Below are 16451 nucleotides of genomic sequence, written 5' to 3' on the forward strand. Positions count from 1 at the left end.
TTCTTTATGCAGATAATAAACACACAAAAAGCATCGCCCGTTCAAAAAGCATTTTCCCTACCTCCGGTCATTCCTCCTCCTCCTGAACAATTTTTTGGTGTGTGCGATTTCAGCTTCGTGTGGCAGCGGGTGATAACCCTGGCAGAAAAAGGAAGGGGGAAAATAAGACAGTCATTAATTCAAAAAGAGGAGCCAGCAACACTTAAAGCTCATAAGAGGCAGGATGCTGGCGCTCCCAGGCTCTTACGATGTCCTTGTAACAGACTCAAACGCTGGCTTGAATGAATCATCCATTTCAACTTCCTTTGAGCTGCTAGAACAAAATAAACTTATTGTGACTTGGGGAGGAATCTCACACTGCTCAACACAATCAGCCTCATTGTTATGCAACTATCCGCACGTGAAAAAGAAGTTGCACCAAAAAGGTTTAATATCATCACCTTCTACGCATCCAAAAAGGCTACTCTTTTGGAATTCACCCAAGAATATTATTTATACAGCACTATCATGGTACTTCACTAAAATCAAAGAGGGCCATGCCTTTTGGATCTTTCAGCTAGCCCTCTGAATGACACAGCTCACCGAATGGGGAGAACCGAACCTCTTTGCTAGAGTTTCAGCACCAAGAAAGAGGAAAATGCAGGCTTAGCAAACTAATACTTTTAGATGCTCCATCAGTCAAGTGTTCACTGTCATATGACCTTTATTTGATCATTTATTAAATGTATAAATAGCTCAGTCACTAGAGCAGGCATAGGCAAACTCGGCCCTCCAGATGTTTTGGGACTACAATTCCCATCATCCCTGACCACGGGTCCTGTTAGCTAGGGATCATGGGAGTTGTACTCCCCAAACATCTGGAGGGCTGGGTTTGCCTATGCCTGCACTAGAGCATGAGACTCATAATCTCAGGGTCGTGGGTCCAAGCACCATGTTGGGCAAAAGATTCCTGCATTGCAGGGGCTTGGACTAAATGACCCCTGTGGTCCCTTCCCAACTCTACAATCTACGATTCTATGCTCCTTCTTCCCAAAGGGCAGCAAACACGTAAGCAATAAAATATATCAAAACATCTAAGAAGGAACCCCTCAGCTCCAATACAGATGTAGATCGGGAAGGATATGCACAGTGGTGCCTCGCAAGACGAAATTAATTCATTCCGTGAGTCGTCTTGTATTGCGAAAATTTTGTCTTGTGGTTTTCCAATGTAAACAAATCAAAGGAAAAAAAAGAATGCAAAAAAATCCGTCTTGCGAAGCACAGCCACAGAAAAATTCGTCTTGCGAGTCAACAAAACGATCGCAAAACGCTTTCGTCTTGCGAGTTTTTCGTTGTACTTTAAAAGGCTTGTTGAAAGTTAAGGCTGTATCTGCCGGAGCTCAACAGGGATTAGTTGATTTGATTTATTATACCGGTACTTCTCTGCCGCTTTTCATTCAAATGAATCCCAAAGCGGCTTGCAAATGATAAACAACAACAACATGATAGATTGAACATCACAAATACAGCATGTCATACGGGATAATTAACAAGCCATCGGTGAAGCAATTATGATCTATAAAGAAACTGTTAACAAAGGAGCAACTAAAAAAAAAAAAAGCCAGCTAAAGCAAAAGTCAGATTATATTATTAAGAAATCAACACAGCATTTATAACATATAAAACAATATCAACATTAACAAAATAGTAACCAAAAAAAATAAACTAGGTGTTCATACACCTACTCTCCACACACCCCTGACTTGTAAATCTTTCGGTATATTCATCTCATTAATATAATATGGGTTTATACAGGGTGAGACAATATTTTAGGTATCCTGGGTCACAAGTTGTACAGGGTTTTATACACATCAAAACCAGCACTTTGGACTGAGTTGGGAAAGAAACACACACACACACACACACACACACACACACACACACACACACACACACACCTCTTTTAAGTTCTATGACGTGTTTTGCTGCATTAACATGCTGCTTACTGCCTTGGCCTTTGGGCCAAAAAATGCTACATAAACAAACCACAACGTACTTTATGGCAATCCCGAAATGCAGAGACTGGCACTACAAGTCTATCCAGTACCAGGGTGTTGCAAGGTACTTGAAAGACTTGGGGCACGGCACAGATTTCCAGATGCAAAAAAACGCAGATGCAAATTTAGGCCACTGTTCGGGGGGGAGGGGGGCACTCTCGTTCCTGATTCCAGGGCTTACTTCTAGCCATGTGCACCCCAAAAGGATTTTCTGGTCACAATATTGAATGGGCTACTGTAGATTGACAGAGGCAATTAGGGGTCAAACCAAGCCAAAATTCCAAAAAGAATGGGTAAAATGTAGAGAATATCTTAAAAAGCAGTGCCCTCAAATTAATACTTGGACTTGTTTCGATTAACTTCTGCAGAAAAATCTAGGGTACTTAAGTTAAAAACAGAAAGAAAAAGGAGTAATAATGAACTAAAAAGGAGAAAGTTTACCAAAAACGAAAAAAGAACCGTGTAGAGGATGAAGGAAGTCAATTTGAAGAAAAGAAGAACTGAAATATGGTACATATATATTATTATTTGTTTTGTGTAAGTTTTCGTACATTATCATGTCTTATTTGTATTTTGTGTGTGTGTTTTGTTGTTGTTTTTCTTTTGATTCTGTACTATTATTTTCATGTTTAGTTTGGCAAGTGTGTGCGTGTTGTAAATAAACTCAAAGGATTTTCTGGTCACAGTACAATGTGTGTGGATTGGATCCTCTGCCCCAATGCTTGCAATCGCAGACCCAAATATCTGTTTTCCCCTGTGCCCATTTCATCCTCCTCACAGCAACCCCAGGGACAGGCAAGGCTGCAAGGGAGTGCCTCACAGACAACCAGCAAGATTCACCTTCACCCAGTTAAGTTCATCCACTGGCCGTTTCAGATGCTGGGGTGGCTAGAGGAATCAGCAATGCGCTCTACAGGGCAAGCGGCCACCCTGCGAGCGAGGGCAGCTTTCTCTCATTTACAACCTTCCGGGGGCCACAAGGCAGCGGCAGGTGTGTCCGGACAGGCAGAAAGCAGCACGGCCTTTGTACAATTGCAGCCATGCAAAAGAACAGAGGTTTCTGCGCAGTCCCACGCATCGTCACCCCCTGTCCAGCCAAGCAAGGAGGGAATATCACAGTTCAAGGACACGTTCTATGTAGTCAAAAGCACTAAAGGAGGGCAGAGGGTAAGGCTGCAGAAGGAAACAGCCTGCAGAGAGCTCTGAGGACCAGGTACAAAAGCCTGGGCATTTGGCCTGCGGGCCTGAGGTGACAACACCCAGCCCTCCCGCTGTAAGCAAAGTCGTTTTTTTAAAATTAAAAAAGAGGGGGGAGAGGCGGAAGGTATTGGTCCTGCTGCAAAAGACAACAGGGCACAAGATGAATTTTAACAAGGAGAAATGTAAGGTACTACACTTGGGCAAAAAAAAATGAAAGGCACAAATACAGGATGGGAGACACCTGGCTTGAGAGCAGTACATGTGAAAAGGACCTAGGAGTCTTGGTAGACCACAAACTTGACATGAGTCAGCAGTGTGATGCAGCAGCTAAAAAAGCCAATGCAATTCTGGGCTGCATCAATAGGAGTATGGCATCTAGATCTAGGGAAGTATTCTGCCCTGGTCAGACCTCACCTGGAGTACTGTGTCCAGGTCTGGGCACCACAGTTCAAGAAGGTTACTGACAAGCTGGAACGTGTCCAGAGGAGGGCAACCAAAATGGTTAAAGGCCTGGAAACGATGCCTTATGAGGAACGGCTTAGGGAGCTGGGTATGTTTAGCCTGGAGAAGAGAAGGTTAAGGGGTGATATGATAACCATGTTCAAATATATAAAAGGATGTCATATAGAGGAGGGAGAAAGGTTGTTTTCTGCTGCTCCAGAGAAGCGGACACGGAGCAATGGATTCAAACTACAAGAAAGAAGATTCCACCTAAACATTGTATTATTATTTCTTTCTTTCTATATATATTTAAAAACTCAATAAAAATTATATGAAAAAAGGGAAGAACTTCCTGACAGTAAGAGCTGTTTGGCAGTGGAATTTGCTACCAAGGAGTGTGGTGGAGTCTCCTTCTTTGGAGGTCTTTAAGCAGAGGCTTGACAGGCATATGTCAAGAATGCTTTGATGGTGTTTCCTGCTTGGCAGGGGGTTGGACTGGATGGCCCTTGTGGTCTCTTCCAACTCTATGATTCTATGATTCCTGGACCCCTAATCCAATAGGGTGCTTAAGATCATAGGAAGCTCCCTTACCAAATGTCAAGACTATTGTCCCCTTCTGCCCACTATTGCCTGCAGTGCCTGTTTAAGCCACTTAGTTAAACTGCGGAACTCGCTGCCACAGGAGGCCGGCAATGGCCGCCAACTTGGATGGCTTTAAAAGATTAGACAAATTCATGGAGAAAGGTGCTATCGGTGGCTGCTAGACACCAGGGCAGCACTGCTTCTGAATGCCAGTTGCTGGACACCATGGGAGGCGAGAGGGCTCTTGTGCTCGGGTCCTGCTTGCTGGTTTCCCCCACTCGGTCCAGTATACCTGAAGGAGCGTCTCCACCCCCATCCTTCTGCCCGGACACTGAGGTCCAGTACTGAGGGCCTTCTGGCGGTTCCCTCATTGCGAGAAGCCAAGTTGCAGGGAACCAGGCAGAGGGCCTTCTCGGTGGTGGCGCCTGCCCTGTGGAACGCCCTCCCATCAGATGTCAAAGAGAAAAACAGCTACTAGATTTTTAGAAGACATCTGAAGGCAGCCCTGTTTAGGGAGGCTTTTTAATGTTTAATAGATTATTTCATTTCATTTTTCTGTTGGAAGCTGCCCAGAGTGGCTGGGGAAACCCAGCCAGATGGGCGGGGTATAAATAAAAAATTATTATTATTATTATTATTATTATTATTATATAATGAAGGTGCCAGGTGAGCCTTCCTGGGCAGAGTGTTACAAGGAGCCACCACAGAAAAGTCTGAACTTGCTGCCAGCATTTCACAGTCTGTGATTTACACCTGCAACGCTCCCCGCCTCTTAGAGCAGGGAACCACTGGTCTAGAGAATACAGTCGTGCCTTGGAAGTCGAACGGAATCCGTTCCGGAAGTCCGTCCGACTTCCAAAACATTCAGAAACCAAAGTGTGGCTTCTGATTGGCTGCAGGAAGCTCCTGTAGCAAATCGGAAGCTGCACTGGATGTTCGGCTTCCGAAAATTGTTCGAAAACCGGAACACTCACTTCTGGGTTCCGATTGTTCGGGAGCCAAGGCGTTCAAGATCCAAGGTACAACTGTACTAAGCAATGGTTCGACCTGCAATATGGCAGCCTCCTGTGCCCCTAACACCAGTGAACAGAATAAGACACACTGGACTCCTGAGAAGGTCTTTGCAATATGCAAACCTTTCCCGCCATTGCTCCATCATAACAACAGGCTATTTCAACCATCCCAAACAGCTCTGCATAAAGGGATGCTGAAATATCTTACGGATTTAGAATACTCCAGGACTTTGTTTTGCAGGAAAGAGAGAGAGAGAGAGAAATACGCTAGTGGCTAGAACAAATGAAAAACTTTCAGGAACCCGGTGTTGCTTGCAGGAGGCAGGGAGCCGCTACCTTCCCCACTGTCAGACTCACCGGCACCCTGAACTCAGCTGCCCTTTCAAACGTTATCTCAGGTACGAGGGAGCTGCTTTGTACGTGAGCAGAAGCATTTAAATGACTTGGGCGGGTGCTAGCTGCGTGGGAGAAAATATCTAAAGGGCACCTCAGTACCCGGGTTTCCCTGGATACTAGGCTGAGAGAAACACAGTGAAGTGGGCTGCAGGAGCCGGGAACAAAGATCTGTTTTGCTACCATTCTTGCCCGAGAATGCAGCTGTGATAGAATCATAGAGTTGGGACCCCGAGAGCTATCTAGTCTAACCCAATGCAATGCAGGAATCTCAATAACATTTCAGCTCTAATGACCACCAACGGTGATTTTTATTCAAGTCCCACATTGCAATTTTCTCCTTTATACAGTGGAACCTCGGCTTTGGAGCGCCTCGGAAGCCAAACGATTTGGAACCCAAATGCCGAAAACCTGGAAGTAATTGATTCCGTTTTCAAACGTGCCTCGGAAGTCAAACAGCTTCTCCAATTTTCCCAATGGATTTTGCCAACCGCCCATTGATCCTTGGTTGTCAAACGGTCTTCCAGAATGGATTACGTTCAAAAACCGAGGTTCCACTGTATATCCAACAACTAAGATTTCATTTCAGGAATCTGATGAAGTCTTGCAGGAGTCCATGACAGCTTACGACGTAATACATTTGTTAGCATTTATTTTGCCATGAGCCTCTTTGTTGTTTTTACACAACGGTATACATTTTGCTCTGCGGTCTGTGAAAACCAGCATAGCCCTCGATAATTTGATCTATGTTATCCATTTATCACCCTTCATCATGAGGACTAGAAACATCTCTGTTTTCGTTTTAAACAGAAAGCCAGTCTCTTTCCATTTCTCTGGAAATTCCTTAGTCACATAAAATTATTTGTGTTCCCAGAGATATATGGCTACCCAACTGCAGTCAACGTCAGTTTTTAGCACCTTCAGTTAGTGCCCTGGGAACAAAGATTCTCAAAGCATGTGGCCTTTAGATACTGGCTAGAAAGTGAATGAAACCAGAGGTTTTCTTCGTACCAAATACAGGGGCCTGGATTCAAGCCTTCAGCCTCTCTCTGGGTCACAATTGCTTGCTTTGGTGTACTCAAAACGGCAAAGGTTGCATAACCTACTTTAGGAAGGAGTATAAAAATAACTCACAAAAGAAAATCCCTTTTGTTAGAAGAATCAGCCAGTCAATGCAAAAAAATCAGTTACAATCTGATCTAGGAAATCCAGAGTTCTTTTCCCATGTTACGGCTGGGAATGGAACAATACCTTGCAAGTGGATGTGACCGTAATTGTTTTAACTGATGTTATTTTAGTTTTGTTTGGGTTTATTGCTTATTTGTATGCATTTCCTGTACCGGGGGTCACATTTAAAAACAGACTCTAGTATCAGGGTACCTGCGCACTGTCCACAAAACAGGAAAGAAACCACGGTTGGCAAAATATTGGGTGCATCAAAATAACATGGAGCCCGTAAGCCAAATGATTGGGAAAGCCAACAAAAGGCACAATTTTAGAAATGAGCATTGCAAAAAGCGTAAAAGCATGTCCCTGTGGCAGATAATCATTCCTGAGTCCGCACCAGAAACTTTAGAAGTGCACAGGAAGGCTCTGAAAGAGAACAAACCCTCTACTGCAAAGGAAGCCCAAGTGAGTCCAATGAGATTTATTCCCAAGCAAAGTGAGCACAGTCTTGCAGATTTTAAAAAGGTCAGACTCATACAGGTCAAGTTGCATAAAGAAACTGTCAATGGGTACAGAATTCAGCATGTGTAGACTCTTGTCTCGATAGTTTCTTAAAAAGCAAGTTTCTAGTTCTCAGGACTACAAAAATGAATGCAAAGGGAGTTTGGGCAAGAGTGGCTGCAGAGACCGATACTGGACAGACACGTTTTGTTGCAGCTGGGGCAGATGAAGGTGTCCGGTTGCGCTGCTGCGCTGTGATAAGAGCACACCTGATGTTGCCTTTGTCCATTCTTGTTCATGCTGCCAGTACCAAAGTGGCCTGTGCGGTTGTCCCATGTGTGATGATCGTTCTCAACTCTGGCGTTGAAATCTCCCAGCAGGAATAGGTGTTTTTTGAAGTCTGGGAACCTCCTGACAGCTTTGTCCAGTTCCTTGAAAAACTGGTTTTTGGTTTGTATGTCAGAACACACAGTGGGAGCGTAGACGCTCAAGATGTTAACCAGACCAGAGGTGGTTGAGAGGCAGAGGGAACGCAAGCACTCTGAACCCTCGGTTGGCGGTTCTATTGCAGGCAGGAGGGAGTTCCTCGCTGCAAAGCCTGCACTGTCGATGTCAAGCGTTTTCACCCAACGGTCAATTGCATCATGGACACGTTCTCCTCTATCAAGGAAAAACCCCAAGTGTCCTGGAGACATCCAAGGCCAGGCCATGGACACCAGCTGCACTTGGTTTTCAGCAGACAATCGACACTGAACTGTGTTCGTGTCACAGAGAGCTACCCCAGTGCTGACTGCGCATGCGCAAGTACATACACGCAGGTGCAAAAACTGCAGGGCTCAGAAGTGCATTATTGTGAGCCCAAGGCAGAGTGAATTCTGGATTTCAAACTGCGTTTCTCATTACAATGCCGGCCAAGTGCTGATATCTTTTGCTGTCTGTTTTTCCCCCTTGTTGTTGTTTAGTCGTGTCCGACTCTTCGTGACCCCATGGACCAGAGCGCCTACACCTGCATTATTTTAGTCTGCTGGAATCATTTTTATTCAAAGTGTTGGTGCTGACCTTTTAAGCCCTAAACGGCCTTGGTCCAGTATACCTGAAAGAGCGTCTCCACCCCCATCGTTCTGCCCGGACACTAAGGTCCAGCTCCGAGGGCCTTCTGGCGGTTCCCTCGCTGCGAGAAGTGAAGTTACAGGGAACCAGGCAGAGGGCCTTCTTGGTAGTGGCGCCCGCCCTTTGGAACGCCCTCCCATCAAGCTTTCCAATTTTTAGAAGACTTCCCTCTTTAGGGAAGTTTTTAATGTCTTATTCTGTTTTTAATTTTCTGTTGAAAGCTGCCCAGGTGGGCAGGGTAGAAATAAATTATTATTATTATTATTATTATTATTATTATTATTATTATTATTATTATTATTATTATTAGAACCACCCTGAGATCTTTTGATGAAGACCTCTATATAAATCTAATAAATAAAAAAATCAAAGACGATCTACACCTGTGTTGAATTTTAGACAGATTGTTGCATTTCAGACAGCTTTCAACATTTTTTTCATGATCTGTAGATCAACATTCCCCAACCTGGTGCCCTCTAGGTGCCAGCTGACTACAGTTCCCATCCTCCTCACAATGTCTTGCTGGGACTGATGGAAATCCAACAACATAGGGGAGACTGTGATTTACTGCTTCTAAGATGTTGCGAGGAGCCGCCTTGAAAGACATCCTATAACCACATAAAACAATAAATTATAATTATAGCAGCAGATTCCCACTCTACCAAGAGGCCTTCTATATTTGCAGCTCTGGTGTTTTGGGATTTTCCATTTTCTCTTTGCCTCCCCTCCAAAGCACGTCTGGGTCCCCATAAACTTGTTCTCTTCTCTCTAGCCTGCACGTCTTGACGGCTCAACTGTCCTGGCTTGAATGAAGAACTCTGCTTTGTGGGCATATAGGAAAACACTTAAAATAAAAATTAAAAACCCGAACATTTAAAACAAATGTGTCGGTTTGCATTGGGGTGACACCAACGCTTCTCCCGTGCCCCAGAGGCGTCACGTTACTGATTTTTGCTCACCGGTTGCGTGAACTATATTAGCCGTCCACAAGGTTGGGGACAAACCCTGATACTTGCCTTGCTCCCCGTGCGTCACCACCAACTGATAAAGCAAAGGAAGATCTCCCACTAGCTAAAGAAGGCTGGAGGTTAATATAAATTCCGTGGGCTTGGCGGGGGAAATGGAGTCAAAGGCTCGACAGCAAACCACATTCTCTTTGTCTGGCAGCAGCCAGCTTCGTGGGGCTGAGTTATTGAGGAAGTTCGGCGAGGGCTATATTTGTTCCAGATGCACGTTTCCATTAACCTCTTGAAGTGGTGCTTCCCAGAGAGGAGCCCGTTCTTCATGCTTTGCTTTTCATTTTCATTTACACAATGCCGGAACAAATAACTTTAATCTTGCCGGGAGAAGTAGAGGGGCTTGGGCACGGGGGAGGGGAGGAGGGGGTAGAGATAAAAACCACCACGTAGGCGCCCAGCTCCAGAAACCAGAAATAGAAGAGAAGACTTCGCAAAAAAAGAAAAGTGTTGAGGCAAAAGGCAGGGGAAAAGGAAGGAAGGAAGGAAGGATAAGAACACACACACAGCATTTGCAATCAACCCTCTGCCTTAATTTTGTCTGAGACAATGTGTGTGTTTTTGTATTCTATTGGAAGCTGTCCAGAGTGGCTGGGGCAACCCAGTCAGATGGGCAAAGTACAAGTAATAAATTATATTATTATTAACTTTGGATTCTTTAGAAGTATATAAAAATATTTAAAAAATTGTCCAGTAGCACCGTAAAGGTAAAGGGACCCCTGACCATTAGGTCCAGTCATGACTGACTCTGGTGTTGCGGCGCTCATCTCGCGTTATTGGCCGAGGGAGCCAGCGTACAGCTTCCGGGTCATGTGGCCAGCATGACTAAGCCGCTTCTGGAGAACCAGATCAGCACACGGAAACGCCGTTTACCTTCCCGCTGTAGCGGTCCCTATTTATCTACTTGCACTTTGACGTGCTTTCGAACTGCTAGGTTTGCAGGAGCTGGGACCGAGCAACGGGAGCTCACCCCATCGTGGGATTCGAACCGCTGACCTTCTGATCAGCAAGCCCTAGGCTCAGTGGTTTAACCCAGAGCGCCACCTGTGTCCTGAATATCTGAAGAAGTGTGCATGCACACGAAAGCTCATACCAATAACAAACTTAGTTGGTCTCTAAGGTGCTACTGGACAATTTTTTAATTTCTTTTTATATACTTCTACTGCGTCAGACCAACACAGACCAACTACCTGAATTTGGATTCTTTGCAACTCTGCTGAGGATGCCTGGAGTTACGCGTCTCAAACCAGGCATGGTCACCTGCCACCTGAGTGCTGCACCCCAGTGGAATACTGCAATGTGTTCTATTTTATCATTTTATTATATTTATTTGTCACACCACCAAAAAAGCTCAAAATAATGACCCATAAAAAGGATAAAAAGGAAGAGAAAACCACCTAAAATGCACAAGCAGTATCTAAATCAGGCATCCCCTAACTGCGGCCCTCCAGATGTTTTGGCCTACAACTCCCAGCATCCCTAGCTAACAGGACCAGTGGTCGGGGAAGATGGGAATTGTAGTCCAAAACATCTGGAGGGCCGAAGTTTGGGGGATGCCTGATCTAAATGAAAAACAGGTCCGACTCAACCCTATCCCCCTAAGAGATATGCAGAAAAATAAGATCCAAAGGTCCGAGGGGAATAAGAACGTTTTTGTCTGGCACCTACAAAAATGATGGGGGCAGCATTGCAGCAACAGGGAGCCATCACTGAAAAGGCCGTTCTCATGTCTCCAACCTCTGCACTTCCCTTGAACATGGAGAAGGGTCACAGGTGAGGAGGTTTTGTGTTGGTTCATGTGGGAAGAGGTGGCCCTTGAGGTACTGGGGATCCTGAGCCAAATATGGCTTGATAGGCCAAAAGCTATACTATGAATTGGGCCCAGAAACTAACTGGCAGCCAATGCAATTGGGCCAGGATTGGTGTTACGCCCTCTGACTTTCTTGCCTCGGCGGCTGTTTCCGAACAGTCTTCAACGGCAGCCCCACACATAGTGCACTGCAGTAATCTAACCCAAAGTCATGCCTCTCAAATCACACACTGCTTTGCTTGCACCTCCGAACACACTGGCGCCTCCAAGCGGAAGCTTAGATGGCTTTCGCTGCTCGGCCGGCCCTGCGCGAGTGAACAATCTTCCCGAAATCCCCACCCAAACAAACCCTGACAAGAGGAAGCAAAGCAAACGCCTGAGGCTTCCTAGAGGAAAAGCTATTCTAACATGCTTTTCAAAAGAACGATATTGCGCTAGGCAGATGACTCCAAGCTCTCTTGCTCTCTCCTCTTACCGAACATGGTCTCCTGCCTGGGGTGATTAAGGAAAGGAGGTTCTCGTAGAATCACCTAATTGCCTAAGATGGAAACGTCCTCAATATTCACCTTGAATGGAGAAGTTACTCAGCGGCTGGAGCTGAAGGCCATAGCAACAAAACAACATAACAACAACCGGAATTACGTGATAATACACACATTTATCTGAATGGTCCTATCCTGTACATATTTACTCGGAAGCACGGCGCACTCAGTCCCAGGAGTGTTGCTCAATGTGACCAAGGTGTTTTTTATTTTATTTATTTCGCCCAATTTATAGGCTGCTTGATAGATGTTGTTGTTTAAAAAACAAAACCCACACACCCTGAAAGCAGTTAAAAAAACCAAACAATAAAACTATTACTAAGAAAAATTAACAACAGTAATCAAAGACGATAATTAAGTCAAGTTAAAATAAACAGATGTTATTATCGGAACCTGAATATAGCAGGTTCCCTTATGACACCGGGAAGCAAGTGCATGGCAGCTTTTACCAGTCGTAGAATTGTAGAGTTGGAAGGGACCCCCGAGGGTCATCAAGCCCAGCCCCATGCAATGCAGGAATTTCAACATGCAATGCCCCTCCAACGTGAAACCATACCGGACCCTGCTTAGCTTCATAAAAATGCTAGCTGTTTTATTCTTCATTTCAGAGCCTTCACATCTCTGATACCCACAACAGCTATATAAAGATAGCCAGATAGCAGGGCTGGGTGCCCTTGCCATTCTAGGAGGAAGAGCGAGGGCATTCGTGGTGAGTTCTGGCACTTCTTTTTCTAGAAAAATAGCGCAGCCAGAGAGCATTACAAGGAAGACACAAGCGGCACTGTGGTCTAAACCACCGAGCCTCTTGGGCTTGCCGATCGGAAGGTCGGTGGTTTGAATCCCTGCGATGGAGTGAGCTCCCGTCGCTCTGTCCCAGCTCCTGCCAACCTAGCAGTTCGAAAGCACATCAGTGCCAGGGCGCTGTGGTGGTAAGGTATGGCGCTTCTGTGCGCTCTGGTTTCTGTTACGGTGTCCCGTGCGCCAGAAGTGGTTTTGTCATGCCGGCCAGATGAACCCGGAAAGCTGTCTGTGGACAAGCGCCGGCTCCCTCGGCCTGAAAGCGAGATGAGCGCCGCAACCCCAGAGTCGCCTTCAACTGGACTTCACCATCCAGGGGTCCTGTAACTTTTTACCTTTGCAAGGAAGAATAATGCAAAACCCCAACCAACAAAAAGAGTCTTGTTGCTACAACCCCATCTCACTCTTGCTGTCCATTCTACCTGTCCACTTCCTCACATGTTGTCTCTATTAACCAATCCCTCCAACACAAAACCTCTCCTATTCATTATGACCCACTTACAAAGAATCACTCCCCATCTCTGAAGCACTGATGGGCTTCCTTCAGGACCACCTAATACTCCTCTACCATCTCTCACCCGGGAGGGGTCTGGAGCAGGCCCTCCCCCCTTTTTTGGGTGTGTGTGTGTGTGTGTGTGTGTGTGTGTGTGGAGCCCATAAAACTACTTCCGGTTTTCTCACTTCCAACTACACAGAATCACAGAACTGTAGAGTCGGAAGGGGCCGCGAGGGTCTTCATCCAGTCCAACCCCCTGCAACCCGGGAATCCTTTTGCCTGGAGAGAGATAATCATCGTTACATGCATGGTTTTCACTTGGGTGGGTGGGGGAAACTCCTCAGGGTGCGGAAGGCAATTCGGAGCCCAGAACTTGACACAGAAACTGGCGGCCACGATGCGAGCACAAAATGGCTCAGCCAAACTCGGGCACGCAAAATCTTTTTTTCTTGTCTAGCTGTAGAGCAAACCCGGTCCTGGCGGGTTGGCATCGCCTATGTTTGCACTAGGGTGTGAGGCAAAGCGCTCCCAGGTTACTCATTAAATGCAGGTCTGTGTGTGTGTTTCAAGGGATGTGTGGAGGAGGCCAAGGTGGAGTTTACCTTGCATATCCTGTGATATACAATAGACGCTCCCCCCCCCTCTGCATTTACAGGATTTCCCAGAGGCCCACATACACTCCCCACAGGAGAGCAGAGGGAGGGGTGGCATTTCCCTCGCCCTCCCCCAACCTCTGGTTCCCTACAGATTGTGTCAGGCAGCACGTACTTAAGGCCTGGCCGTATAGCTCTGTGAAAAGAGGGAACTTGCCCTTTTCGCGGCAACTTCCTCTCCTGCGAGAAAGCCTGTCTCCAGGAAAGCCACTCAACCTCTGAGGAAATCCTTGGCTCCAGCAACCTAAAAAGGTTGCAGCAACGTGTTACGGTGTCCATTTACATGGAGACGCTTCCCAAAGGTTGATGTTGGCCCAGGGCCACCTTTTGTCAGTTCAAGTAAACCTGTGGACGGGGATGGGGTTACGTGCAAAGCACGACGTGGAGAGGGGGGGGGGGAATAAAAATGTTTCTGTTTTGTAGAGCGATGTCTTTGGCTCAGTCAATGTATAGACCGTAGAATTGTAGAAGGGACACCAAGGGCGATCTAGTCCAACCCCCTGCAATGCAGGAATCTCAGCTAACGCATCCATGACAGATGGCCATTGAACTTCTGCATAAAAACCTCCAAGGAAGGAGAGTCCACTAGCGCCCGAGGGAGTCTGTTCTTCTGCTGAACAGCTCTTACTGTCAGAAAGTTCCTCCTGATATTTAGTTGGAGTCTCCTTTCTTGTAACTTGAAGCCATTGGTTCAAGTCCTACCCTCCAGAGCAGGAGAAAACAAGCTTGCTCCATCTTCCATGGGACAGCCCTTGAGATATTTGAAGATGGCTATCCTATCTCCTCTCAGTCTCCTCTTTTTCAGGCTAATCATACCCACCTCCCTCAACCGTTCCTCATAAGGCTTGGTTTCCAGACCACTGATCATCTTGGATGCCCCCCTCTGCACATGTTCTAGTTTGTCAACGTCCTTCTTAAACTGTGGTGCCCAAATGGGTGAAAGGACCTTTCCCACGGCTCAGGGGAGACTCGTGTTTTGAATGCCCCACTCAATAAAAGAGCAGAGAGCTAGCTTCTCAGGGAGAGGCTTCAAGGCTAGCCTTCTCCCTGACCTGCTAGCTTTCAAAGTGCAATGGGATTCTCCGGTCTCCTTCAGCATGTGGAGTCAATGCGGTAACGGTATTGGACTTCACCATACCCAACAACTGGCCATGCTGACGGGGCACCACTTTGGATAGCCCTGTCCTGCTAGGATAGCACTCAAAACGTACCATGCCTTATTTGCAGTCTGAAGCAGCACAACCAGGAGTGAGGAACTGGATCTGTATGGCGGACCAGATCTTTGTCTTCTCCACACATGCCAAAAAAAATGACAGGCAGGTGGAAACTCTCTGCTAGCTATTATCAGCCGAAGAGGATTAGGGACCAGAGTGCAAGTGGTTGCCCTGACTGGTCCAAGCACCTTGCCCACATAATAATAATAATAATAATAATAATAATAATAATAATAATAATAATAATAATAAATTATTTGTACCCTGCCCATCTGGCTGGATTTCCCCAGCCTCTCTGGGCGGCTCCCAAAAGAATATTATAAGCAAGGTAAAGCATCGAACATTAAAAACTTCCCTAAACAGGGCTGCCTTCAGATGTCTTCTAAAAGTCAGGTAGTTATTTATTTCCTTGACATCTGATGGGAGGGTGTTCCACAGGGCGGGCGCCACTACCGAGAAGGCCCTCTGCCTGGTTCCCTGTAACTTCGCTTCTCCTGAAAGAAGAATCACTTTGAATTGCGCTCGGAAACGTACTGGGAGCCAATGTAGGTCTTTCAGGACCGGTGTAATATGGTCTCGGAGGCCACTCCCAATCACCCATCTAGCCGCCGCATTCTGGATTAGTTGCAGTTTCTGGGTCACCTTCAAAGGTAGCCCCACATAGAGCGCATTGCAGTAGTCCAAGTGGGAGATAACCAGAGCATGCACCACTCCTGCTAGACAGTCCTTGCCTTGATTGCCTTGGGGTGCTGGACTTCCAGAACCTTTGAAGGCTGTAGGTTATTCCAGTCTCCTCCCAACGCTCAAAACTGGAGGCCTTGGCAGACTAGAAGCTCCTGCAGCTTCTAATATCTCTGCTAAATCACACACCAAAACCACATGTAGAGGAGATGCAGGAGGCTCAAGAGACCGACGGCTTTGTTTGGTGTAACCAAGAACAATAATTTTTAAAAATCGCACTGGGCCAGTCCAGACACCCCCCCCCCCAAGTTATGTCATGTGCCTTTGCTCTATTCTCTTAGGTCTCTAAGGCAGCATGGATAAATCTCACAATGGAAGGAAAAGGGTGTAGGAGAAAGGATCAAGTCGCTGACCCCTTTATTGTTTTTGGGCCAGAAGATAGCTTCCTCCTGGCTTCTGAACTGCCACACTGAGAATATTTTCCAGCCAAGTCGAGCCATACAGAGTCACTTTCTGATTCCTCCCCTTGCTGTCGCCTCCCAACCCGGTTTGGCTGAGCCACGGGGAGTCACAGGGTTGAGGCCCATTCACAAATACCTGCCAGATATCACGTACTTTCCCGCCCGCAGCCCCAAACACACGCAGGCAGACAGAGCCAGGAAAGGAACAGAAATCTAAGCAAACTAAAAGGAGTTTTGAATGGGTTGGTGGAGAGAAATTGTGGGGGGCGGAAGCGGGAGACTCCCAGACTGGCGCGTCAAGGTTTGAACTTGGGGGGAAAGGAATGTGTGTGCAGAA

The 16451-nt window shown here is 46.3% G+C and overlaps 1 protein-coding gene across 8 annotated transcripts in view; it reads right to left on the reverse strand.

The window, feature by feature from the left end:
* Positions 1 to 16451, reverse strand: part of CTIF (cap binding complex dependent translation initiation factor) — a 161208-nt gene that overhangs the window by 66951 nt on the left and 77806 nt on the right. For all 8 annotated transcript variants that reach the window (XM_088653135.1, XM_088653134.1, XM_088653133.1 and 5 more), the window contains one exon: positions 62 to 138. In XM_088653135.1, the coding sequence (XP_088509261.1) occupies positions 62 to 138 (77 nt within the window). The remainder of the gene's footprint in view (positions 1 to 61; positions 139 to 16451) is intronic.

This window comes from Zootoca vivipara, chromosome 10, assembly GCF_965207765.1.
Source record: "Zootoca vivipara chromosome 10, rZooViv2.hap1.1, whole genome shotgun sequence".
NCBI lineage: Eukaryota > Metazoa > Chordata > Lepidosauria > Squamata > Lacertidae > Zootoca > Zootoca vivipara.